The 26,716-nt window shown below is 43.5% G+C and overlaps 1 protein-coding gene across 2 annotated transcripts; it reads left to right on the top strand.

Annotated features, from left to right (window-relative positions):
- Positions 1-461: 461 nt before the first annotated feature.
- On the top strand, positions 462-26,716 carry CNN3 (calponin 3; the record flags this gene model as incomplete). Of its 2 annotated transcripts, XM_079697220.1 has the most annotated exons (7): positions 462-784; positions 21,040-21,161; positions 21,369-21,435; positions 22,274-22,411; positions 22,760-22,876; positions 24,922-25,068; positions 26,375-26,716. In XM_079697220.1, exons 1-7 carry the CDS (start codon positions 728-730, stop codon positions 26,714-26,716), a joined length of 990 nt encoding a protein of 329 aa, XP_079553346.1. In that variant the 5' UTR covers positions 462-727. The 2 variants fall into 2 exon arrangements, with proteins under 2 accessions (XP_079553346.1, XP_079553347.1); XM_079697221.1 differs by lacking the exon at positions 22,274-22,411.

Here is a 26,716-nt window from a genome sequence, read left to right as displayed (position 1 = left end):
GAGGACGGGCCCCCTTTCTCAGACAGAGGGGCCCCAAGGCTGCTCCTGGTGCTTCCCGCAGCGGGTGGAAGGGTCCTGCCCGCCACCTGCGCCCGCTGGGCCTGGAGGCGGGGAAGAGGCAGAAGGAGGTGGCGGGCCAGCCGTGGTGGGCTTCCATCCCCTCCGCCGGCCCCCGAGCGAATGCCTGGAAGTTGACGCGAACTCCAGACCGCTGGGAAGCCCCCGGGCGCGGGGGCAGGGCCGGCTCCCATCGCGGGGCTGGCCGCCGCCGGCGCTGCCCTGTCGGCCGGGTCCGGAGGAGGGGCAGCCTCGCCGCGGGCCTGTATGGCGTGAGGGCGGGGACGGGGTCCAGAGGCCGCGCGGGGAGGGAGCGCCGCGCCCGCCGCCCTTCAATTGGCCGCGCCGCCCCCTCGCGGGAGAGGCGGGAGGAGGAGGCCCTCCATTGGTCGGGCTAGTCGGCCAATCCCTGAAGGTCCGGAGGAGGCGGTGGGGGGCAGTTCGTGCGGGACTCCGGAGCCGACCGGGAGGCTCTGCGGGACCTCGCCCGACTGAGTAGCAGAGGCACCGCCCGCGCCCCGCCGCCGAGTCCGGAAGATTCCTGCGCCGCCCAGGGGAGCGAGCTTCGAGCATCTTGTGGTGCGGCCACTCCTCGGGGCCAGGAGCGGGGAAGCCGAGTGCGAGAAACCCCCGGACCGGAGCTCAGCCTCTTCCCGCCTACCGAATCATCATGACCCACTTCAACAAGGGCCCTTCCTATGGGCTCTCGGCCGAAGTCAAGAACAAGGTACGCCTGGGCAAGGGTGGGGCGGGACCTCGAGGCCAGAGGTGGGATGCAGGGCGCCGCCCAGGGAACCCTGGGACGGGGGTGGCGTGGGCCGCGCTTCGCCCAGTGCGCCTTGTCTCTGGCGGGCTTCGCGGAGAGATGTCGGGGCGGCGCGAGAGTCGCCGGGCGTCCCCGACCTGTCCCCGGTTCCAAGCGCCGCCTCCCGGGCTCTCTTCTGGCTTTGTTCCAGCGCCGCGGGCCGGGACTGGCGGCGGGCGGTGGGTTCCCGGGCTCCTGGAATCCCGCAGCGCCTGCCTTCGGCTCCAGGAGCGGGTCTGCGGCTGCAGGACGCACCCTTCCGGGAAGGGGGCGCTCCTGCGTGGTCATTCGCCCTTAGGTGGGGTCAGTCCGCGCGGCTGGGGACCCAGCGAGCAGCCTTCGCCACCCGCTCCGGCCCGGGCTCCTGGCGGACCCTGAACCTTTTCTCACTCCAAACCCCAGGCCGAATTCAAGTGCGCGAGTAAAGTTAGGCGGTTACGTGGCCAAACTGGGTCCCCCATTGTTCCTTGCCTCTTCCCGGGTGGGAGACCGCTGAGCATCCCACGCACGGACCTCAGGGACCACCGGAAGAACGGGAGCCGTCCAGAGCCCTTTACGGTTGTCGAATACTGGTGCCAATTGCTGCTGCTTCTGCGGGAAGCGGAGACAAAGCCTGAGTGCGCCGCTTTGGGAATATCTGCTGTAGACTTGAGATTTATTTTTATAAAACACTGAGAAGTTTGTAGTACGTTAGACTTCAATGATATCAAGGAAATCTTTGTGGGTTCCTTTTGTTTAGGGTTTATTTGCTGAGGCGGGCTGTAGTTTGGAGTGATTGGGCTTTGGTAACGCTCGGTTCTGCCACTTTGCCCAGCATAAGAATGCGTTGGGTTTATCTTTAGTACTTTCGGTCTGGGAAAGAGATGAGAGGCGTCCCCCTCCCCAAATCCTCTCCTTCCTTCCTCCCTCCCTGCATTCCAAGCCCATGACATCAGGGGTTTCTGGGGGGAGAGAGCAGCCAATCGGCGCGGAACTGCTCACAGAACGCTCATTGTCTCCTTTCTGCTGTTCTGGCCAAAGCGCCACAAAGGAGGGCTGCTGTGGTTTAATTCCCCTTAACCTCCTGGGAGCCGAAGCATGTCAGGATTGCCACCGCACCGTCCTACCGCTTGTAGAATTCACTGGCATTGTCAGAGCTGTAACATCCCAGCGTTGTGGGTGTACGCGCTGTGGAGTGAATTATGTAGAGGCCATGAAGTGCACCATTGTCATACCCCAAGGGAGAATCGTGGCTCTTCTCACCCCGTTATATAGTCTCCAGATCATATTATAATTCAGTTGTTAATAAGTTCTAAACAATCTCTGAAGCAAGGAGTTGATTTCAGTCTATGTATCCAGAATTGAAATTTAGATCTTTTACCTTGTCAAGTGTGTTGCCCATTTTAGAAAACAATTTTCTGAACATTTTTGTAAAGAACAGAAAAGTGAGTGGTTTGTGTATGATTGATTACAAACCCCACCAATTGAAAACTTGCAGAATATTTTTCAGTTCTTTCCAAGGTTTGCAAGCGGAGCTTTAGGAATCCTTTCAGAGGACTCAGCATGTCCAAACTGCTGGATGTGATACCCTGGCCTGGCTTGTGCACATTAATTTTAATTCGCCCTTGTGATTCTTGGCTGGCAACAGTTGAGTCTCTACCTTTTGCATTGTAAATGAGGCACTGATAACTTTGGCAGTCCTTTTAGAGACTTACTTTTCTTGGACGTTAATATCCATGTTAATTTCTTTTGGCTGACTAATGAAGCAACTTCTGCCCTTTGCCTACCTATCATTGAGCAGACTGAAGGAAATGCGTGGACTGAGGCTAGATCATTGTAATTATTATACGTTTTTAAAAATAGTAAAACCTCAGCTTTCAGAACCTTTGGAAAGTTAGTTTTAACTTTAGGTTTCTATAACTGTGGGTTTATCCCTTTAAGCATCAAACCATCCTTAATAACCCCTTTCATTTTATATGGTGCTTTCATACAGTATTCTTTCATAGGAAGTCTTTTATATATATATATATATATATATATATATTTTTTTTTTTTTTTTTTTTTTGGGCTGCATTGGGTCTTCGTTGCTGCGCGCGCTTTCTCTAGTTGTGGCGAGCGGGGGCTACTCTTCGTTGCGGTGCGCGGGTCGCGGGCTTCAGTAATTGTGGCTTGCGGGCTCTAGAGTGCAGGCTCAGTAGCTGTGGTGCACCGGCTTAGTTGCCCCGCAGCATGTAGGACCTTCCCCGACCAGGGCTCGAACCCGTGTCCTCTGCTTTGGCAGGCGGATTCTCAACCACTGCGCCACCAGGGAAGCCCCATAGGGAGTCTTTTGATCTCAGCAGTAGGGCAGCCCTCTGAGGATTCCTGGGATTATCCAACATCATTTACAAATCAGGATGCTGAAGCTCAGAAAGATGGGATTTGCTCAAGATCACAGAAAAATGTTGGACTATTCTAAGAATTTTAACTCTAAGAGTGATATCTTAGTTTAGTTAGGTACTTAGGGATGTTCTGCTACATGTCACTATTGTCCACCCTCCTCCCCGCTATTTTTGCTGTTCACCTGTCAGTTCCTGGCATCATGATTATTCATTTAATGCTGTTTTAATCTCTTCTGGGCTTGGAAATCAAATATCCATGTTTGCTAGTCCTTTGTATGAGATACTGCATTTCAGTTGAGGGCTCAGAACCACCAGATTGAGTGGGTCTATGGAACGTGATCTTTGTCATTGCTTGGTTTGGACACCTTTTGATTTCTTCCTGCTTTTTCTTTATGTATTGCATAACTGATATGTTGCTTAAATATTAATTTTTTTTCTTAAAACCTCATTAACAAAGTGGGAGGAGATAGTGTGGAATGGACCTTGGAGTGATGCAGATGTGGGTTCTAATCCCCCTTCTGCCACTTACTGCCTTGAATGATGTTGGGCAAATTATTTGATATTTCTATCCTAGTTTCCTAATCAGTAAAATGGGAGAAGTGATAGTTACCACCTCTAAACTCTGCATTGTTGAGATGTATCTGGCTTGCAGTAAGTACTCAATGACTATGTTGTGGCTATTAGTTCTTAGTAATAGAAAACTAGTATTGGTATTATATTTCTTAGACTTGTATGTCACTGCCTCTTTAAGTATTCCATTTCTATTAAAAAAGCCTTTGGTCTTTTTATATTTGAATTGAGGAAGTATTTGATCTTAGATAGTTTTAATTAGTAAAATTTCAGGGAAAAGTCAGTAAATTTAAGATACTTGTTTGATAAGATAATAATACCTGGTAGAACGTACAAACTTACTTTTTTTTAATAGGCAAGAAGATGTTTGAAAACAGCCTAAAAAAAGTAGAATCCTTCAGCCTGTGATATAATCAATATGTCTCTAATGACAAGAAAAGGATCATAAGTTGCAATCTACAAAGACTATAATGGAGTAGAAGGTCAGGGAATATATAGAAGCTGGTGTAGATAGTTCAGTGAGGGATGGAAACACTCGTAAAGTAGTAAGGTCTTACATGTATCATACAGGTTACGCCAGGCCCTTGACTGCATCTTGGGGACCAAAGTTAAATACCTCTGTGCCTTATAAGCCATGGAAACATGACAGGTCCCAAAAGGAAGCACAGCATTTCCTGACACTTGGCTCTGAACAAGATGTTGGAGTCGGGTACTTTCTTGTAGAGCTGAGGACGCAGTGAAGCATACCCTCACCAGTCTTAGAGCACATGCTGCCAGGAGCTTTCTTACAGGTCTCAGGGAACGTGGAGGAAATTAGCTGTGCGGCGCGAGTGGTGGAGCTGAAATGATCTTACCTGGGCATGTTTCTTAGGAGGAGTCTAATTGAGATACTAAGAAGAATAGAATTGGAATGCACATTCTAACAGTTTCTGCTCCCAGGGAATGTCTGATTTGAGCAAAGTAGCTTCTCACAGAATCTTGGTTTCAAAATGGTACCCCTCAACAGATAAAAACCATTTTGGAAGGCTAATAAGCCTTTTAAAGTCTTTACTAAAATTGCAAGTCATTGAAGAGTAAGTTAAACAATCATATAGTAATAATTAAATAGGACCAAATGTCCCATGAGGCCATGCCGGCCTACCAGCCCAGTGCCACTTGGACACCCGGTCTGCTCTGCGGATCATAGTAACCCCAGGGTGTCTGTGGACTCCTGTTGTAAACTGTATCCGAAGATGGTCTGCCTTGTTTTCTGCTAGAGGAACAGAATCATGGTAAAAATATATTGATGGTTTTAGCTTTAGCTTTTTTTTTTTTTAACTTTACAGTTCAGATATAGGTTTTTTAAGATTTTTTTTCATGTGGACCATTTTTAAAGTCTATTGAATTTGTTACAACATTGCTTTTTAAAAAATTAATTAATTTATTTTTGGCTGCGTTGGGTCTTCTCTAGTTGTGGCGAGCAGGGGGGCTACTCTTCATGGTGGTGCACAGGCTTCTCATTGCAGTGGCTTCTCTTGTTGTGGAGCACCAGCTCTAGGCGTGCAGGCTCAGTAGTTGTGGCTCATGGGCTGTAGAGCGCAGGCTCAGTAGTTGTGGCGCATGGGCTTAGTTGCTCTGCGGCATGTGGGATCTTCTCGGACCAGGGCTTGAATCTGTGTCCCCTGCATTGGCAGGCGGATTCTTAACCACTGCGCCACCAGGGAAGTCCCTGCTTCTGTTTTATGTTTTGGTTTTTTGGCTGCGAGGCATTTGGTACCTTAGTTCCCCGACCAGGGATCGAACCCGCACCTCCTGCATTGGAAGGTGAAGGAAGTCTTAACCACTGGACCGCCAGGGAAGTCTCCAGAAATAGGTTTTTAATTCAGAACTTTTTTATTGTTTCTTTCCACCAGCAGTAAGATCTCGGTCTTATTCACTGATGAGATATATCAAGATCTATATTTTAGAATATAACTTGACACATAGTAGATGCCCAATAAATATTTGCTGATTTAATGAATTTACCCATCAGAAATAGATTTTACCATCTCTAGAAACTGGAAAGTAACCATGTTTGACAAGTCTGTGTAAAGGAATTCTGTGGTACAAGTGTGATGTTTTTGAAGGACATGGTGATTTTTATAGTTTGCTTTTCTTGGGCAGTTTCTTTTATTAGTTAATATTACACTGAAAACTTATCAGTAAGATAATTCCTTCTTTGTTGCTGAAGTTCTTTCTTAGACTCCCAGATTAGGGAGGAACAGTAGAGGCTCCTTCTGCAAGGCTCTGTCAGATGCATCTCCCAAAAGACCTCCTTCGAAGTGGCCATTAAGCCCGCCAGGGTACCGTGCTCCTCCTGGTAGGGATGTGCCATTGTGGTTTGCCTGCTTTTTTGGTTTGTTTTCCTGTCTTGACCAAAACAGTTAAAGAAATAGACAGTTTGCTGAATTGAGAAGAGGTACCATGCTACCTCTTTAAAAATACTCAGACTGGTCTTCCCTGGTGGCGCAGTGGTTGAGAGTCCGCCTGCCGATGCAGGGGACATGGGTTTGTGCCCCGGTCCGGGAAGATCCCACATGCCGCGGAGCGGCTGGGCCCGTGAGCCATGGCCGCTGAGCCTGCGCGTCCGGAGCCTGTGCTCCGCAACGGGAGAGGCCCGCGTGCCGCAAAGAAAAAAACAAAAACAAAAACAAAAAAACTCAGACTTATTTACTCTGGAATAGTAATGGGGATCATTATCAAGCTCGCTATCCTGTGATCTACAGCTTTTTACACTTTTTCCTTTCCCTCTGTTCTTTAAGATTCCAAAAATAAGCTTGACAATGAAGACCTAGCTGCTGCCATCATCAAGCAGAGGCATATCCTCTATTTCCCTATGCCTTTTCCCCTTCCAGGTGGAATCATGAGGTTAGTGAGTGTCTTCTTTTCACTTAACAGTATATCGAGAACCACAGTTAATATTCTCTGTTACATTAAAAAAAATTTTAAAAAAGAAGAAGAAGCACAATTGGATGGTTTTGGTTTTTCAGCCAATTATGACCATTATATCTAAGAGAGAGAGGAAATGTTTATTTCTCGTCTCAATATGACTAGGTGGTGGAAAGGAGCTTGTTCTTAGAATTTTCCACAAGTTTCATTTTCTTCTAGGCATTAGCCTTCTGTAGCATATACCGCGTGCATTGGCTTTCCTTAACTCTGAACTCGTAGCGATGGTGGGCTCTTAGCTATTATTCATATGAACTTGTGCTCAAGTTTTTGTTAAGGGTTTTTTGAGCCTGGGGTTGATCCACACTGTTTGTGGAGCCTGAAGCTTATATAGTTTAGGGTTTATCATTACAGAAAGTACAAAAGAATTTTGCACATTTTATAAAAACATGACCATGAGAAGCTTTGTGAACTTGAAGATGTCGGGTAGGTTCCCTCTAGGTTCCTCTCAGTGAGAAAGTAGAACCTGGTGGCCTTGGAGACTGACTGGGTTGTAATCTTGGTTCTGCCTCTTACCCTGTGACTTTGGGCCAATAACCTGTCTGTGTCTCATCTGTAAAATGAGGATGTGCTAGTTCCAACCTCTATAGGGTTTTGGGGAGAAATAAGCAAGATAGACAATCCACGTAACATGTTTCAAATAATGCCCAGAACCAAAAGTACACATTATGTAAATGTTAGCAATTGTTCCATTTTGCTCTGCTGGTTAGGTTCAGTCCCGTGTTCTCCTGATTAATCTTCTAGATTTTGAGATTATCGCCAGGACTTGGACATTCAGGCATGAATCTGTTTGTATCTGAATGAGGCTTCTGGCAAATAGGGGACTAAAGAGCCAAGCAGTACCTCTCGATTTCACTTCTGTGTCAGGACTGTGATCTGCCCCCAGAGTCCTGATCCAAGCCTCCTCCCCCGGCAGCCTGTGACGCATTTCTGCAGTGAAATCCCGGGGTCTCTCTCCCTGTTCTCACTCTGTCCACATTGCCCACAGGGCCACGGACTTCTGTGTAGAGCTAGAGGCCTTGTTTTCTGGGCATGCCATTACTTGGGTTTTTCTTCCTAAGAAGTCGATTTCTGTTAGACAAGACACATCTTTCATTTCTTGGTTCAGACAGGGCTCGTATTCCTCCACAGTGGACTGATAAACATGTTTACCTTGTAGTGTTGTCACTGGAGCCTTCAGTTTTCAATGGTCTTTGCAAGGGTCTACCTAGACCTGTGCGGACCTGAAGCAAGTCCATGAGTAGAGAAGCCTAATTCCTGGCTTTCCCCCGTGTGGTAGGGAGGGAACCTCTTCCTTCCTCCCAGGACCAGGAAGCTTCAGGGTGTGAGCACGGGCACTGCTGGGCGGGCATATCTGCAGTGGGAAGGCCAGGAATGAGGGATGTGAGTGCAAAGAAAAGAGAAGGCCCTCTGGGCTGGGAAGGACTCTTCTGGGCAAGTCATAAGCTAAGCATTTATGGCCCTTTTCCTCTCTTCCCCCACACATTTTCTAGGGGATCCTAGCTGCTGAGTGGTGGCTAGGCATGCTGACTATGATATCATTATTGTTTCTTCTCTCCCCTTCTCAAATGTTTGCACACTAATCTTTCTTCATTATCTCAAGCCTCCCTGCCTGCCTGCTTAGTGCCGCAGAAGGCTCTACAAATGGATAGAGAGAGTGCTTTATCATTGCAGTTTTCCCTCCTTCCTTTCGTTTCACGTGGGAGGAAATAGAGAAAATAATCAATACCATGTGTAGTGAGTCTCTCATAATTCAAACATGTGATTCTACTCTGGATGCAAAAATAGCAACAGCAATCATACTTATAATCGAGTATAGAAATTATACTTATATTAAATAGCATATTTTGAGCTTGTTGGAGTCCTTAGCCCTTAGCAGCTGAGCTGGAACCTTAGGGCTGCTCTTCAGAGTCCACACACAGCCAGATCTCTCCCCCTGAATGGACATGCATTTGTCTCTTCTTTTCCCTTTCTTCAGAGGCCTGGATGTTGAATAAACCCCCGTCCCCCAACCTCACCTCGGCCACACACACACACAGGCGTGGGCTTTGCCAGCCGGGCTTTCGTTCCTAAATGTCTTCCTCTCTGGGCTTCGTTTTTCCATTTTCTTTTCCTCCTTTCAGTGACAACTCTGCTATTGACATCCTCTTCTGCAGTCGGTCTTACGGCATTTTCTAAAACATGCATGCGGTAGGAAGCTACTTTTTATAGGGGCCAGGGGAAGAATTAAAGTCTGAGGCATCTCTGCCAAATCTCTCTTACTGTGAACTTTTGAACCATGCTGGCAACACCCTTTGAGACTACAGATTCCGGGGCTGGTTTGAATCAAAGCCACAGCAAGTTCACGGTGTATCGGTCTGCTACAGTGATGGTGGTGGTGGTTACTTTTGGTTGCACTCTCATTTCTCCATGAGTTGGAAGGACTTTATGTTAAGCCACAGTGTCTAAGCCACCACCCTGCTCCTGGTTCTTGATCCTCTGTCTGCAAGCGGCGTAGTTGCCCGTGCTATATTCTCTGTGTATAGCTTAGAGTTCCCATCTCAGTTTGGTTAGAGGGGTGGGGTGAGTCGAGAACGTCCAGTGGTGGAAAAGCCTTAGACTTCGGAGCCAGACCTGGGTCCGAATCCCTGCTGAGCCCATGACCATGGACAGGTCATCTCTGCATGAAGATGATGCATCTACCTTGGGATGCCACCTTCCTTGCCTATGAGAACCTCTTCTCTTTTTTGATCCTCATTTTGTGAATGAAATATTTGTCAGGAAGAATGCAAACCGTACCACAATATAAAAGTAAAGAAGTGAAAGCATCCTGCATCCCTTACCCCTACCCAACTGCTTGTACAACTTTAAATATCATTTGAACATTTTAGAAAGTGAATTATAGTTTATTGTGTGGATTTCCACTATGTATTTATTCATTACTTCCCTACTGGTGGATATTGTCTTAAAATGTGCTTGTTCGGAAAAGTGTGTAAGTTTTGACCTAACATTTAAATGTGTTTATAGGTATTACCAACTTGCTGTCTAAACAGTTGTATAGTTCCCACCAAAGCTTCAGAAGAGAAGGAAGATCTCCTCTTGATGTTAAGAACAAATAAAACTATCAAAGCAGCCTTGTCAAAATTCAAGTCACTTGCTTTAGTTCTTTATTTTCAAGTCTTGAGTCAGTGACATTTGTGACCTCTGCGCCATCTGTCACCCCCACCGGACTCAAGTGGGAGTTGGCAATGAGATGAGGCCAAAGAATGGGGCGAGGGCATCTTTTATAAGTTATATGATGAGATAATTTTGTAAATAGAAAGCTCAGACAGCATCACAGTGATCTCTTATCAAAATAGCTATCAAATGGTAGTATCAAGTAAACGGTTTTTATGGTATATTGGATTTGAAAGAGGAAATCTTTCTAGTATCTGGACAGAAGTGGCCAGCAAAGTGTAGATAGAAGGTTAGGGGTGGACATTTATTGAGTTCTTAAGATTTATGTAAATTAAGTCATTGATTCTTCTCAGCACCCTCTGATGGAAGTGCTATTAATGATCTCTGATTTACTGGTGAGGAAACTGAGGCATGGTGGAGATGGAATTCTAAACAGAGCATTCAGTTTCCAGAGCCCACGCCCCTAACCATTTTAATTTGAGGCCAGAACTCGGGGAATCGGCATCTTTCAGGGGAGGAGGAGAAGGCAGACCAGAGAGGGAAGCTCCAGGTCCTTTAACAAGAAGCCAGAGGGAAGAGAGACGGGAGGGGGCCCCAGGAGTGCTGCAGAGACGCCAGGAAGAGGGAACAGCCCACTGGACTTGGCCACGGAGGGATCACTGGTGGCCTTCTAAGAGATCGTTTTCAGTAGAGCAAATTTCCGGTGGGGGTTAGGAAGGAGTACTAAGTGAGGAAATGGAGAGGTTTGTCTTGAAATAAAAGAGAAACAGGACAGTGTTTGAGGCTGGCAGCAGGTTCAAAGATGCACTTGTTTCAGACAAGATAGGGGGTAGTCTGTGCCCACTGACGGGCCAAATAAAGGAACGGCTCGATACACATGGTGGGTGGGAGCAAAGCAGCAAAGAAGCTTCTTCGCCATGAAAAGTTGGGAAAGGAAAAGGAAAAGGACCAGGAAAACAGAACTGAGGTGGATAAGACATCCCCTTTTCTGTTGCAAGTGCCGTGTTCCTCTTCTCATGGAACCACTGATGTATGATGGCGTATGCAGCCAGGGGTAGGAGGAGAGGGTCCAGGCCAAGGTCTGCTCGTGGAATACACTGTTGATTCAGTTGCTTCTCTCCGCTGAGTCCTGCTGGGGCCCCTTTGCAGCCTGGGTACTGCTGTCTCCTCAGTCCCTCGGCCCTTGACCTGGAAAGGATGCGAAGCTGGGCTTATTTTGTTCTTTGTGCTTGGGTGTCCCCTAGCAAGCCTTCATGACACCATGTCCAGGGGACCGTGCAGTGCTTCCAGAGGCACTCACTTTCTCCCCGCCTTTCTGTGCTCTCAGATGACATTACAATCAGGTAAAATGTGGAGTTAGTTTTTACTGTTGAGATGTGGAGAGTGCCATGTGACCCCACTGAAATTTCACACCCTCTAGTTTTCATTGGGGAGAAAACAGCAGTGATATCTAGCACAGTTAATACCTCTGTAAGACTCCAGTGAAATCTCTCCATCCTACATTTAAAAGGAGGTGTTTCAACTCTGTTCTTCGCTGGTTGGATAAAGCCATCTCTCCTATGGGCAGACTCAGCTGTAGTAAGCAGAAGAGGGTCCCCAAGAGGAGCTCCAGATGTACTGAAAGCTGACTGAGATGCTGGGATCTGTTCCTCCTTGACCTCCTTTCCACCCTCGTCTCATCAGTAGTTCAGAGTCAGGGGGCAATGTGTGTTTTGACTCTGTTCTGGGGTAGACAGCTGGGAGCACTTGGATGAATGTGGTCAGTGGTCTGGGAGCGGAAAGGGTTTCCCAGTTCCAGAGAGATGAGATTGACACTTGGGACAGTGGGGGTGGATTTCATGCCTTCTTCCTCAGGTCATAATGGACTCCGAGACTCATCCTATGAAGCAGACTTGCCAAGTAATCGATGAGGAATGAATAGACATTCCCAAGCTACAAAAAGCTACTGCCATGATATTCCTTATAATTATGGAAAAAGAAAGGAAGATTTTTCAGTGCTATTCACATGCGCAACTCAGATTATTTAGGAGGCATCTAGAGTCCTGCTGAGGAGACAAGTGTTGAAAACCTGGATAGCAGCAAAAAATCTGGTGGATACCTGCAAATACTGTGATGAGTGAGGTGTAGACCCTTAAATATTCTAGAGGTGAGGCAAAGCAAACAAAAACTTGGAAGAGCATCTCTGTTTTCCTTTATCTCTGGGGGCTTTCGTTAAGATCCCCTTTCAGCAAGATCTCTACAGTGACATAAAATTCAAGACCCAGCCGGCCTCCTTCCCGAGTGAGAGGATGCCCTCCAGCAAGCTTTCTCATGGGTCTCCTTCCCACCGTTGCTGCATTGGCACACGTGCTCTCTCCACTCCTGTGTGCCTCTCTGGTCGGCTCCCTAGGATTTCTGCGTTTTTAGCCTCGGTCTGCCCTATGTGTGGCATTCAGAATTTCTGTATGACTTCCATCTAAATAGTTAGATGGTACTAAGCTGTTTCTCCTGCCCCCAAAGTCCCTTCTAGGCCACATGTAGCCATTCCTGGCTGACCAGTCTCTCACGACAGGCTGTGTATGATTCTCCTAATCTCTTCTGCACCCAGTTTGCTCCCTCTCAAAGCTGATGCCAGTTTGTAAATGTCCCCTTTTAGAGTGTGGCCCACAGAATTGACTACTAGGGTACAGTGGGATTATTAACTAGCTCCTTTGTTTGACTACAAAGCACTAACTCATTCTGTTTTGATCAGTGCCATCATCTGGTGAGGTTGTTCGAAGGGGGATTCCAATCCTTGCTTTGGCAAGTTGATTTTCTAAGTCTAGAGGTGACTAATTGCCTAAGATTTTATAGTTCACATACTCCTCTCACACCTGTTTCACTTAAATAATTCTTTCCTTGATTACCTCGTGAGGCTGTTTCCATTGAACAAATAAGATGAGCAATAGTATTTTATAAATAATTGTAGATCTGTGCAGACCAAGATAGCATTAGCTTTTTTAGGCTCACTGAGTAAACATTACTAGTTAGTTCTAGAGCTTTGGACAGGATTTTACATATATCTTGAAGAATTTGTTTATTAAGCGAGGATCTTTCTGAATCTGAATTTTGTTTCTTTTTAACTATTCCCAATTTATTTTTTATAAGTTTATTAAGTATGCCCAATAGTTTCAAATTGTTAGCTACCAGAACAGAAGAGCACAGATCTAAATCTAAGCCTCCGGGTACACATCCCTAGGAGCTCCTCCTACCTTGACGTAGATCAGCACAGTGAGCATGGTTGTTCCTTCTGACCAGGCCCTACTTCTAGGGTTACGAAACTGGACTTCAGGAGTGCCATAGACATAAGGGACTTTTATCAGAAAGTAAAACAGATATGTCCCTAGTGATCCATCTAAGATGAGATCTAGGAGATGTGACGCCCATAAAAACCAAGCATTCAAATGCAGATGCCTTTCCGTAACAAGAGAGATCTTTAGATCTGTGGCATTTCCCTAGTCTGGTAATACTATCGGTAAATAAAAAATCATTTACTGAGTACCCGCTATGGGTCAGGCTTGGGCTCTACAGGTAGAAAGATGAATGAAGCCTGTTTTGACCTCAAGAAGACATAGGCAGGTGTTCTTGGATATGCCTCACATGCCTACCCTGGCTCCTGGTGATGACTGCCCTGCCCCCGCGAGTGCACACCCTGTCTCTGTAGTCCACTCGAGTGTGACAGCCACGTTCTTCAGCCTGTAGTGGAGACACCCTTGACTTCGGGTGGGAGTGGGGAGGAGTGGGCCCATCTCTAGGTTCCTGTTACTACTGTTTGCCAAGATTTCTCACATGGTGAGCTATTCAATGTTCACCTCTTTATTAATCATTATTTCTGAGTCTAGATTTTTCTGGGAATCCAGCCTCTATGATTACTTCCTCATTGTTTAAGTTTCAGCTTTCAAAATCCACCTTTAACTATGTATGTTCTAAGCTTTGTAGTCTGATGGTCATTTTCTAGATAGAAAAGACAAAGTTGACCTTCTGTTGTTTCTGCATTTTTCCTACCATTTGTTAGTTATAGTATTTGCTTTAGGCACTGGACCAACTCCTCTTAAGTTATTTTAACACCTTTCATTTCTTGTCAGTTTCACAGTATTCATACGTTGAGTCATAGTATCTTTGTATTTATTTGACTATACATGTTTGGAGGGAAAAATTTGTGCTGGTGCCATATGCTGATACCTTGATCCGAAGATCTGGCCGTGCCTCTCAGAGAAGGGCCAAAATTTAAAATGCCCTTAGACGTCACTCTGGTTTACCCCAGGCAGATGTGATTTTCTCTAGTTTTGGAATATATAGTCATTTCCTCTCAAATATTTAGTAAGTTCATGCCATAGAATGAGTCTCAGATTCTATAGTGAACTCGAACAAGGCACGCAATCTACCTTGCCATCAATGTAAAGTGATTTTCTCTAGAATTCCTACCCCCTACTTCCCATAAAATACAAACCCACTTTTAATTTTTTAAATTAAAAAAATGTTTTTCCAGTTTAAAGAAAAAATGTATATTAAAAATACAATTGCTCTCTGATCCCATTCTTCCTTCCCTGTAGAAACTGCTGTCTTACATTTGGTATTTACCATTCCCACAGGATCTGCTTTTAATCCAGTGTTTAAAGTTGATGATAGTAGACTGAACATTTGTACTAGCTACTTCTTTTCTTTTCTTTAATTTTATACTTTTTTATTTATTTAAAAAGTTAAAAAAATTTTATACAATTTTTAAATGTTCCTTTCCATTTACAGTTTTTACAAAATATTGGCTGTATTCCCCATGTTGTAGAATACATCCTTGAGCCTATCTTACACCCAGTAGTTTGTACCTCCCACACCCAACCCCTAAATTGCCCCCCCCATAACTACTAGTTCTCTATGTCTGTGAGTCTGCTTCGTTTTTGACAAACTCACTTTAAAAAAAATAGTTACTTCATCTCTTTCACCAGCAGTAATCTGGAAAAGAATGAGAATTTGGGATGCAAACACAGGCAGGAAGGAGAGTGGAGATGTGTGGTGATGGGAATGGTCAGTGGGGATGGGCAGTATCTGAGGTGAGCCTGTCTGTGGTGGAATGCTTTTTGAATTGTAGGCAGTAAAGGGAACAGGTTGCGGTGGGGTTTGGTTCATACCAGTTCCGTGCTCAAGCTGATATAAATGGCGAGTGTTAATTCTGAAGTGTGTCAGGCACTGAGATGGGCTTCCTCCTCACAATGGCCCTGGAAGGAAGGAGACAACTTGCAAGAAATGAGGTCACCAGGGTTAAGTTACTTACTTATGTCACTCTGGAACTGGGAACACAGTTTTTGGAAGTTTTTGAAGTTTGACTTCAAAGCATGTGATCTTTGGTCTGTTGTATCCCCAACGTGAATACTTAAAAATTTGCAAAGGTATTTTCCATGTTTGGGGGATCTCTTGGGGGAAGGGTTTAAGGCAGGTCAACCCTGTTAAAGCCTGTTCATTCTCTTGCATGAGATATCAACCAGGACAAGTGATAAAGCAAAGGAAGGGAAGCGGCATCTTGATATTTCAGATGGAAATTTACTATTCATTTCTTGTTTGAGTCTGTGGTGGTCCCAGTCTTTCTAGTCTCCCCTTATTTTAAATACCCTACTTTATTCTTTTTTTGACGAATGTCTTAACACACCTTATTTAATATTTGTCTCTTTCCACTAGAATATCAGCTTTTAGGACAGAGACTTTGCCTTTGAACCATGCCTGTTACAAAGTGGCCATTTGAATGAAGGACAAAAGGAAGGAGTAATGCAGAAAGAAGTTGAAGGAAGAGTCCAAGACACACAAGGATCACTTGAAAGAGAGGGAAGCTGACACTGAATATGATTTTACTTAGAGTTTGGGGTAATGCTGGATTATTCTGGTGGCTCAAAATGGCGTCTAGTGAGAGTTCAGGCACGACTGACATTTGGGGGACACTCTTGTAACCACCAGAGACAGTAACCTGTTTGCTTCAGGTTTTAATGACTGCTGGGATAAAAAATGTATTGTGGGAAGGAATATAGAGGAAAGACATGTCTTAATTCTTTAGCAGATTCTACAATATCCTGGGTGTAAGCCGGCTGTCAGACAGTTCTCGTACATATATGATCATCACTCTGCCTCGTGCCAGGTACAGCCCCATCTTTCTACTAAATTGCGTCTTGGCCAAATGCTCCATAGAACAGTGTGGAACAGCACTGTTTGGGTCAGTTTGTGGAGATGTTTTTGAAGCTCGGTTTCCCTCATTACTCAGTATCCCCTCTTAGGGATTCTGCGAGGGAAGCTTCTCAGACCTCAGTGCCAGGCAGGGCTGGGCAGTTCTTAACAGCCAGAAGGAGCAGGCTTTTATCTGATCTAGTGTCTCCCTTTACTGCTAGGAAGTTTAGGCCCTCAGGGCTTGTGTTGTTGAAGGGGATCTTTTTCTAGTGCTGTTTTGTACACGATTCACTATAAGACATGTGCATGTGGTCTGGAAGAAGACTTGGCAGACGGGACAGGAGCTTACTTCTGGGGAGGTGGGAAAGGGAGTAGGATTTGGAGGAGGGGTGAAGAGAGACCTGTACTTTTTTACTCCGTCTAGTGTTTCTCAACTTTGTTTTCCGCATCTCTTTCCCAAAGAGCCTTTTTAGACGTTTTTCCTAATTGCCTCCCGACCGCCACGAAATTTAAAACAAAGGAACAGAGTTTGTTGGGGAGGGTCACAAATTATTGTAATATCTAAGGTGGTTTTCACTCCCTTGGGGGGGCAGTATCACCCCCACTGAGAACACGTGCTCTACATACTTATACCTGTTTAATTTTTTTTTTTTTAAATGCTATGGGACTTCCCTGGTGGCACAGTGGTTGAGAGTCCACCTGCCAATGCAGGGGACACAGGTTCGAGCCCTGGTCCAGGAAGACCCCACATGCTGCAGAGCAACTAAGCCCGTGTGCCACAACTACTGAGCCTGCGCTCTAGAGCCCACGAGCCACAGCTACTGAAGCCCACGTGCCGCAGCTACTGAAGCCCGTGCGCCTAGAGTCCGTGCTCCGCAACAAGAGAAGCCACCGCAATGAGAAGCCTGTGCGCCGCCACAAAGAGTAGCCCCCACTCACCGCAACTAGAGAAAGCCCGCGCGCAGCATCGAAGAGCCAACGCAGCCAAAAATAAATAAAATAAATAAATTTATTTTTTAAAAAAGAGGTCCTCAACAGGTGGCCTAAAAAAATAAATAAACAAGTGCTATTTTAGAAATCCAGAAGAAAGGCCTTTGTACTGGAGGGTGACTCCAGACTGGGGCTCTTAGCTGAAGAGAATGCAGGGACGAGCAGAGGCTGCAGCCACTCTGGGCATGGGCCCTGGGCTCAGAAGCACTGGATGGCAGGAGATGGTCAATCCCATCAGATGCCCTAGAGGCTTTTTTCTCAGTCTTCATTTCTTTGCTTTTTGATTGTATTTGGAGTGGGGGGGCGTTTGGTGAGCTTTAGCGAGAAGCCCCTAGCAGGTGTTCTCAGTGACCGTACAAAAGTCATTTACAAGTGTGTCTTGATGTGAGAAGAGTTGGGAGGCCCCGCTGCAGAGAATTCGTGGGTGATTAGGCAAGGAGGCAGGGCCATGTGAGGAACAAGGGGCTGCTGTGGACTTGAACGCACCAGGCAGAAATTCTGAAATCCACTTAGGAAGGTCAAATAAAATAAATCTTAAAGAATAGTAAAGAAATGAATGTTTATAAACAACTTGGAGGAGTGATTTTTAAACAGACTGGAGGGAAATTTCCATGAGGTATTAATGAGATAAGATGAAGTAATTTTTGAAGCTAACTTCCTTGTTCTGAGGAGGAAATACCAGCATTTACTTCCTGCCTGATGTTCAGTAATTAAGGCTTTTTAGATGAAAATAGTAAGTAAAGTTTATTGGCCAAAGCTTACATTTAGTTTTAATTGCTCTCAGTCCCTTGATTTTAAAAGAGGTGTATAACAAACAATTTAAAAATAACCTGTGTAAAGAATATAATTAGATTAGCTTGGGTTGTATTCTCGTGTACTTCTAAAGGAAGCTTGTGATTTCTGTATCCTACGGAGCAGAGCTGCAGGCCAGAAGCTAAGAGACAACTTGAAATAGATTTTGTCCCTAGATGATTTTGAAGAATTGTTTTCTTTTTTAATTTTGAACTTAAAAAAAAAAAAGGACCCATTCCTAAATCTGGAATTCTATTTAGCTGACGTGACTTCAGAAAGCTCACCTATTAGCAGTATTTGGGTAGAAAAATCCTTGCTGCTCATTCACTTAAAGGAAAACTCTAAGTCAAAACCAATAGTTATATGATGTGGAAGCATACCTAGTTTTCATTTTTAGTTTATCACCTGGGCTCTTGGCTTTGCATGTACGTGCTTAAGAATTTTTTCTGTGCACGTGCTATTACATTAAGTCTCAGAGACCGAGTCAGTGAGCCACCCAGAGCCCCACATGTAACTAGTCAGAGTCAGAGTTTGAACCTGGGTTCATCTGAGTCCAGTCCTTGATTTTTCTTTCCTCATTCCCTTGATTAGAACAGTGAACAGAGGAGATGAAAATTCTCCCTGGCGTTCCTACTTGGATATTTCATGTTAGATCTGTAATCACTCCGTGGTTTGGGGCACGGCACCGAACCTGTCAGAAACATTTTGAACAAAGGAAACATAAATACGCTTTTATGCTTTTGGTTGAATAAAAATGGGTCTCATTTGGTTGAGAATTACCACCACCACTAACCACCCACCCCAAGAAAGACAAAACTCCTCCAACGTAACTTCCAACTCTACATTTGAAAAAATGAAGAGAAAGAATTTCTTTACAATTTTTGCTGATTGACCAAGTTATTTAACACACAGCTTAGAATGGGAGGAGACCTAGTGCCCTTATTCAGCCAGCCTTCCTGTCGTACAGACAGGAACTGGTTCGGAAGTGAGACGAATGAACCGGTGTCCCATAGCAAGATGAGGGGAGCCAGGCTCTAGCCAAGGCAGAGCCCCTCCTACCCTAGCATATTGTGTTTCTTTAGATTTATTGAAATGCATCTCCTAGTTGAGAGTGCTTTGCTTTTGAAAAAACTTCAACTTACTCTTAGATATTGCTTTTCATAGCTGATGCTTAAGGAGTACTACTTCCTACTTTTCTTCCTTGCCTGTGCCTTTCTGTCTGTTTTCCCCTACCTCCACATTCATATAGAGAGAATTTCTTTTCCTAGCCACCTAGAACAAGACTCCAGTGTGAAAATATAGCCGTCTTAAAATTTTTCTAATGTATTATTTATCCATTTTCTGAAGGTGCCGTATGTAAGTGGATGTGTTTGATGTGTTGAGGAGGTACATTATCCAGGACTGTTGTCTGGGGTGTAATAGGAACGATGGCTCCCTCCTGCGCACCAGAGGCTGCGAGTCCCTGTGGCAGAAGCTTCGCACATCACTACCTCCTCCTTCCCTGTCCACACATCCAGATGCCAGTGTAACTCAGACTGGCAGGAAGTCAGAATAGATGTGTGATTTTTAGGGGTTGGGGGTCCCGGGAGCAGGAAATTAACACATTAACATTTTGCCTGATCTCTCTCATAAACTAACCTCCAAGCCAAAGCTTGATCCAGGAAATATTGCACAGTGTTAGTTATCTTAACATGAAAATATAAACGCATTGAATTTCCATTTGTGATGCTGGTTGAGTAAATCTACAGCTTAAATAAATTATCCATTATTCTTCAAAGGTATAGAGCCATTTCTCTAACTTGGAAAGCAGTGCACACGGTGAGGACTTGCTGTCTCCTTAAATGACACAGCACTTAGTGAAGTCATTTGCCCTGTGGTGAAGCAGAGGCCCCTCCTCCACACTTGGTGGGGGGCAGGGGGAAGGTTTCCTCTGGGACTGGGGTAGACTGGAACTTGGAGGGCCTTTCCATGATGAAAATGTCCTCATGCCATCTCATTTCTTTCAGTAATTAAACCTAATCGTGTGTTACAGAAGCAAACATTTCTACTGATTATTTCCATTTCCAGCAACGCTGCAACCCTGCAGCTGACTCCTAAGCTCACCGTGATTACTGTCCCCCTGGGCATTGTCTGTGTGTTGTTGGCACTTTGACCTGTGCTAATGAGAAGAAAAATGACACATAATCTTTCCTTCTTCCCAGGTGTGTTCTCCTTAGTAACTCTGATTGATAGATAAGGACTGACCCTGGGACAAGGAACAGCATAATAACTTGAGCATGTGATCTTTAACAGTACTTAAATTGTATTATTATTTTTTTAATTGAGGTTTATGGTCTTATTATGAACGGATCTTTCAAAACCTGTGTTTAGCAGGTATTTTTAGCATGTATGATAGTAAAGCATCTGTGTTGGTAATGTTGCCTTTATCGTAGAATTCTGTAAGTAAAGAGTTAACTTTTAATTTTATTAAATGTTTGGGTGTTAGATGCAATGCTGGGTAGGTACTAAGGGTCCAAAAGTGAATCAAATGCTTTTCCTTCCTCTGAGGAGTCTAACACGATACAGACTATACATAAAAAGAATTTCAGTATTCTAGGGTAAGTACAATAATTATTACAAGCAAAGCGTGCATGTGTGTGTGTGTTTGTGTGTGTGTGTGTAGGGTACAGTGTGTATTTGGCTGAATAGAAGGCATAGAAACACCAGAGCTTTCCAGGCAACAAAACTACTAGACTGGTAGGTATTGCAATACTGTGTCAAATAGTTGGATGTATCAGAAACCTGCCATTCTCACTCCCTCTCACTCTTTTTTGGAATGTGGTAACTGATGACTTAATCTTTTAACATTTCCTGTGGCTGGTGCAATATTGTAATACACTATTAGCCCCTGTCACTTCCTGTCCTGTCATGAATGGGAATCTGTTTTATCTTGATCCATATTTTCTCCCCCTCAGTCCCATCTTCCCTCCATGTGTTGTTCAAAATTTGTATGACACCTCCTTAACCAAAAACTTTTATTAGTTACTGAAGCTGTAATTGGTTAGGTTCCCCAGTGAACTCCAATGAGTGTAATTTACTGCAGGTCACAGCTGTGGTCTTCATGGATCATTAAAGCAGAAGAAGCCAGCAGTTTTGGGTGCTTTAGTGAAACTTCTAAAGTTAGTTAACTTTGTATTTCAGATTGCTTCCAAGTATGATCATCAGGCGGAAGAAGATCTTCGCAATTGGATAGAAGAGGTGACCGGCATGAGCATCGGCACCAACTTTCAGCTGGGCCTAAAAGATGGCATAATCCTCTGCGAGTAAGTTTTGGTCCTGATGTGGCCACTCTTCCAGTCCTTTCCACGGGCCTCTGTCTTGCCCACCTTGCCAGTCCAGGGTGTCAAACCTTGATATTCTGCACATGTTTTTAATGCTTTCCTTTACTGATGTCAGAAGAACCAACTTTACATTCCAGTCCTTGTTTGTTGTTCCAATAAATATGGTATCACTTATGCTTTTCTTTTCAGACTCATAAACAAGCTACAGCCAGGCTCAGTGAAGAAGGTCAATGAGTCATCATTAAACTGGCCTCAGGTAACAGCCAAACCTGGCAACCCCTGATTCCAGTCGGTTACTCTTTATGCAGTGAGAACTTGATAACAATTTTAAAATAGACATTTGAGCAGAAATTTGTGCACATGACTATATTGTTTTTTACAATGTTATTTTTAATGTTTCCATAATTACTTACAATTAGTTCTGTGACTATTAGATGTTTATCTTAGAAGTTTTCTTATTATGTATTTAGTCTGTATACTCTCAGAGAGGATTTGACACAGCTTACACAGAGAAATACAACCTATGGTCTAGGTCCTAGAACATAGGATAAATGAAGGAAAAAGCAAGGAATTTAACATAACAACTAAGGGTTGACTGTAGAGCACTGTATTAAGCATAGTCTTAGTTCATGAATGTGTATGATAAGTAAAATTGGATATTCTGTCTTGAGCATATGCTTTGAGTTATGAGGATAAACATTTAGTAACCACACATTTTTTAAATTAAAATTTAAACATAATAAATTGTGCATTAATATAATTTTGTACCTTTTGACAAAGAAAATTCCAGCCCTGGATAGGTCAGACACAGAATTCTTTAAAACATGTGAGGAAGATTTTGACTTTAAAGAACTGAAAAAACTTGACTGCTTAAAAATATTAAAAAGACCATTATGTGACCAGCTATGAAAATACGCTTCCTTTTCCAGAGAGGGCTACACTTACCATGTATCTGGTTGAGAATCTGGTTGAGAATCCTTGCCAAGTAGCTTTCTTCCTGGCATCTTGTACCTAGTCATAAAGCCTTAGAATTCTTAGATAATATGAATGTCAGTATTTAACTCCAAAAGTTGTATGCTTTTTTTTCTTTATAGTTGGAGAATATTGGCAACTTTATCAAAGCTATTCAGGCTTATGGTATGAAGCCACATGACATATTTGAAGCAAATGATCTTTTTGAGAATGGAAACATGACCCAGGTTCAGACTACGCTGGTGGCCCTAGCAGGTCTGGTACGTATATGTCTTTAATGACTGGTTAAAAAATTCCCCACTATGTTGGTGATTAATTGCATCTTTGCTCTCATAGGAGTTCAGACTAGGCAGGGAGGAGCCTGTCTCTTCTGTAATTATTAGCTTTGTGGAAAGGCTGCTGACATTAGCTGCCTAGTACTGGATAGCTTAATCAGAATACTCACATTTCAGAGGTCTGGGGTGTTTTTGAATGGCTTTAGATGTGTTTTTACCCCTAGCTTGGGTCTTAAATGAAACCTTCATCTATGGACAGTATCATTTCTCTGTTGTTCCTTCTGTAAAACTCTGTTGGCAGAATCACTAGTTAGTGTGCATATTTCTGTCTAGGCTAAAACAAAAGGATTCCATACAACCATTGATATTGGAGTTAAGTATGCAGAAAAACAAACAAGACGTTTTGATGAAGGAAAATTAAAAGCTGGCCAAAGTGTAATTGGTTTGCAGGTAAGTAATGTGGTATCGCATATCAGTTACTTATTCAATGTCATTAATTCTTACCATGCAAAGCATCTCTCATAAGTGAGGAACAGATAGATATACTATAGTGTATATTTAGGGATGGATCTGTGGTTTATACAATTTATGTCCATTTAAAGCCCATGAGACGATGATGGTTTTAGAAGAAACCTCAGGCGTGCCATCTGACTTAGTAATTGTTTCTCCAGGAAATGATTTTTTTTCCTAATTACATTGTCCTATTTTTTAAAGAAAATATACTTTATAGATTCCTAAATGTTATTGACCAAATGAAGCAATTTTAGAAAACCTCAATACCATTTTTTTACCCTAGTAAAGCATGATTTATCAGTCCTGCGGAATACTTTGTTCAGGTATTTTTTTCCCTTCATGTTGTTTCCCTGCAGAGTGTCACAAAAACACCACTGCTAAATGCCTAATATGCTAAGGGCTTTACTGTCTGATACCTGCCGGATACAATGCCTCACTGTTGACTGAGTCTACATGAGTTGTATTTATTTATTTATTTCAGCTTTATCAGGGTATAATTGACATATGGATTTATTTTTATACAGTACAAAATCATGTCAGTGGCGAGAAATTGGAAACCTGAATTTCCAGACAGTAATCAGTTGTTTAAATTGTGAGAGCTCCATAAAAGGAACTAGTAATGAAGAAAATGATATACAACAGTTCAAAGATTAAGGAAAACAAAGCAGGTCATAAAATATTGGGTTGGCTAAAAAGTTTGTTTGGGGTTTTTCAGAAGATGTTATGAAAAACCCAAATGAACTTCTTGGCCAACCCAATACTATATAGTCAGTGTGATCCCAATTTTATTTTTTAAATGAACATGCATATTTTTGTATGTATATCTATGTGTATCTGGGTATGTACACAGAAACATAAGCCTAAAAAGCTAGATGGTTGGGCTTCCCTGGTGGCGCAGTGGTTGAGGGTCCGCCTGCCGATGCAGGGGACACGGGTTCGTGCCCCGGTCCAGGAAGATCCCACATGCCGTGGAGCGGCTGGGCCCGTGAGCCATGGCCGCTGAGCCTGCGCATCCAGAGCCTGTGCTCCGCAGCGGGAGAGGCCACAACAGTGAGAGGCCTGCGTACCGCAAAAAAAAAAGCTAGATGGTTATACACAAATCTTTACAATGAATGTCTAAATGGTAGGATTTCAGTGATTTTTCCCCTCCCTTCCTTTTTGCTTATATGTGCTTTTTTTATCTTCTCCAGTGACAGGTTTGACTTGTAGTAATAAAGTTTTCCTTTAATAAATCTTGTTTTTTAAGGAAAAAAGACCAGCAGTAGAAATGTGTCCCCAACCAGTAGAACAAGGTGTACTGGTTGGTCCTGAAGCCATGTTATTCTCAGTGGGGAATAAAAGTTAATTATTATTCCTCTGAATATTACTAAGTTCAGATTCTTCATTCTGCCCCTGACTCTGTCTAGTGACATGAGAATTAGAGGAATAAAATGTGGTTCTTTTCGCATGAAAATGTTGGTGATTTTAATGAAACTTAAGCCCTTGCTAAGCTGTCAGAGAAGACATCTGGCATTTACTGTCACATTTTATGCAAAACATGTTTGGAGTAGAAAAGCATGTTGTTTAGCCAAAGATTGCTCTGTCCCTTTAAATGGCTGAAGCAGGTACCCATAAATTTGGTTATTTGTGCTAAAGAGGGTAGGGGAAAGAGTTGGAGAGGAAATTATTCATAATTCTGCCACTGTAATAACTTTTTGTGTGTCTGTCCTTCTTTTTCTATGTGCATGTTTGTATCTGGTGAATTATATTGTGAGGCTTTATATCCAGTGAAGTTTTTGAAATTTTTCTTTTTAAAGTGAGCACCTTGAAATTTATTTGTAAAAGCATAGATTTTGTATCTAGTTGACTGCAGCCTCAGCATTGGAAGGGACTTGTCAATTGCGTCCCTTCTAAGAAATCTTTTCAGTAGAACAGAAAGTTTTGTTTGTGTCATATATATTGTTGACTTCTGATAATTAGTGATTTTATTTTTAACTTAAAAGATGGGAACCAACAAATGCGCCAGCCAAGCAGGTATGACAGCCTATGGGACTAGGAGGCATCTTTATGATCCCAAAATGCAAACTGACAAACCTTTTGATCAGACCACGATTAGTCTGCAGATGGGCACCAACAAAGGAGCCAGCCAGGTAAGCAATACCTTTTTGTACTTGTTTCAAAGAGTACAAAAGGGCCATTTAAATTCACACTTACCTTATTAACTGAGTCCAAAGCGGTTACTTTTTGTACAATATATATATATTCCTTCAGGAAAGTAAGATTTGCTGAGAAAGCAAAAGAATCAAAGGGCCTTTTCTGTAGCCACGCAAGTATGGTGTGGCCCATGGCTTTTATTGGCAGTTAGAACAGCTGGCCTTTCTACCTAACCAGAAGAAAAAGATATGTTTATTACAGTGTTCTTGTTCCAAATCCAAGTGAATTGCTCATTCTGATGCTTCTTTTATTTTTAAAGAAGCCCTCAACTAATTTGGTGGGTAAAATTATCTGGTATTTTACCAAGAACTCTAGCTAGCATCATGGGAAATGTGTGAATCTAAGGAGATGGAAATACAGCATGGTGAGAATGCTAGTATTCTACCACCACACAAGATGGAAGTATTTCCTGTGAAGAATAAATAGATCACCAGCACCTCGCAAGGCGGTGTGCACATAACCATATCAGAGCGGGACATGTCTTACATCCAACAAGAGTGGGGATAAAGTTTGAAAAAGCTTTTCATCATGACCTCATGAGGTGTGGTGTTGTTGCCCTTTATGGAATATGTCCTGCCACACGGGGCACTGTCTCAGAGCTGCCACTCAGGTTTGCTTTTTTACCGATTAAATCTGAAAGCATGTGCTTGGCATAAGTGGAGAAATGAGGTGAGTTACAGTACCCTGAAAAGGAGGGGAGTGGGAGTAGTTGTTCTGAAATAGCTGGCTCTTTGGTGTCTCAGAGCCTTCTGAAAGACTGAAGTCCTTAAGGACTGCTCAGCATAATTTTTGTTGAATGTATTACAGACTTTTGAAGTTGGTAACCTGGATAGCGTGTATGGTCATAATAGGCATTCAGATGTAGCTTTCAGGTATGCCAGCATTACGCTTTGTTTTTATATTCGTTATGTCCAATCTTCTTATTCCAAAGTAGGTAGTATTGTCTCCATATTGCATCTGAGAAACCTAAAACTAAAAGTAAGTTAACTTGTTTGAGGCCACATAGCAATTTTATAGCAGAGCAAGGATTTGAAGTGAGGGCTGACCTTAGCTTGAAAGCCAGTGAATATTGCTTTATAAGAGAGTCAGCATCAGGATATTTTGGTAAGCTAGCTTTACCCCTGAACCGAATGAAAGTTGTGAGTGTTCACATTCGATGGGAATTTCATAATTTAGAAAATACAAGAAACAAGAATAGATTTTAGCTGCTGTTTTAACTTTCATACTATGTTTTAATACCAGGCGGGGATGTTAGCACCGGGTACCCGAAGAGACATCTACGATCAGAAGCTAACATTACAACCCGTGGACAACTCGACGATTTCTCTACAGATGGGTACCAACAAAGTCGCTTCCCAGAAAGGGATGAGTGTGTATGGGCTTGGGCGGCAAGTATACGATCCCAAGTACTGTGCTGCTCCCACAGAACCTGTCATTCACAATGGAAGCCAAGGAACCGGAACAAATGGGTCAGAAATCAGTGATAGTGATTATCAGGCAGAATACCCAGATGAATATCATGGCGAGTACCAAGATGACTACCCCAGAGATTACCAATATGGAGACCAAGGCATTGATTATTAG

This window comes from Hyperoodon ampullatus, assembly GCF_949752795.1.
Source record: "Hyperoodon ampullatus genome assembly, chromosome: 2".
NCBI lineage: Eukaryota > Metazoa > Chordata > Mammalia > Artiodactyla > Ziphiidae > Hyperoodon > Hyperoodon ampullatus.
This window is presented reverse-complemented; position numbering and strand designations above follow the sequence as displayed.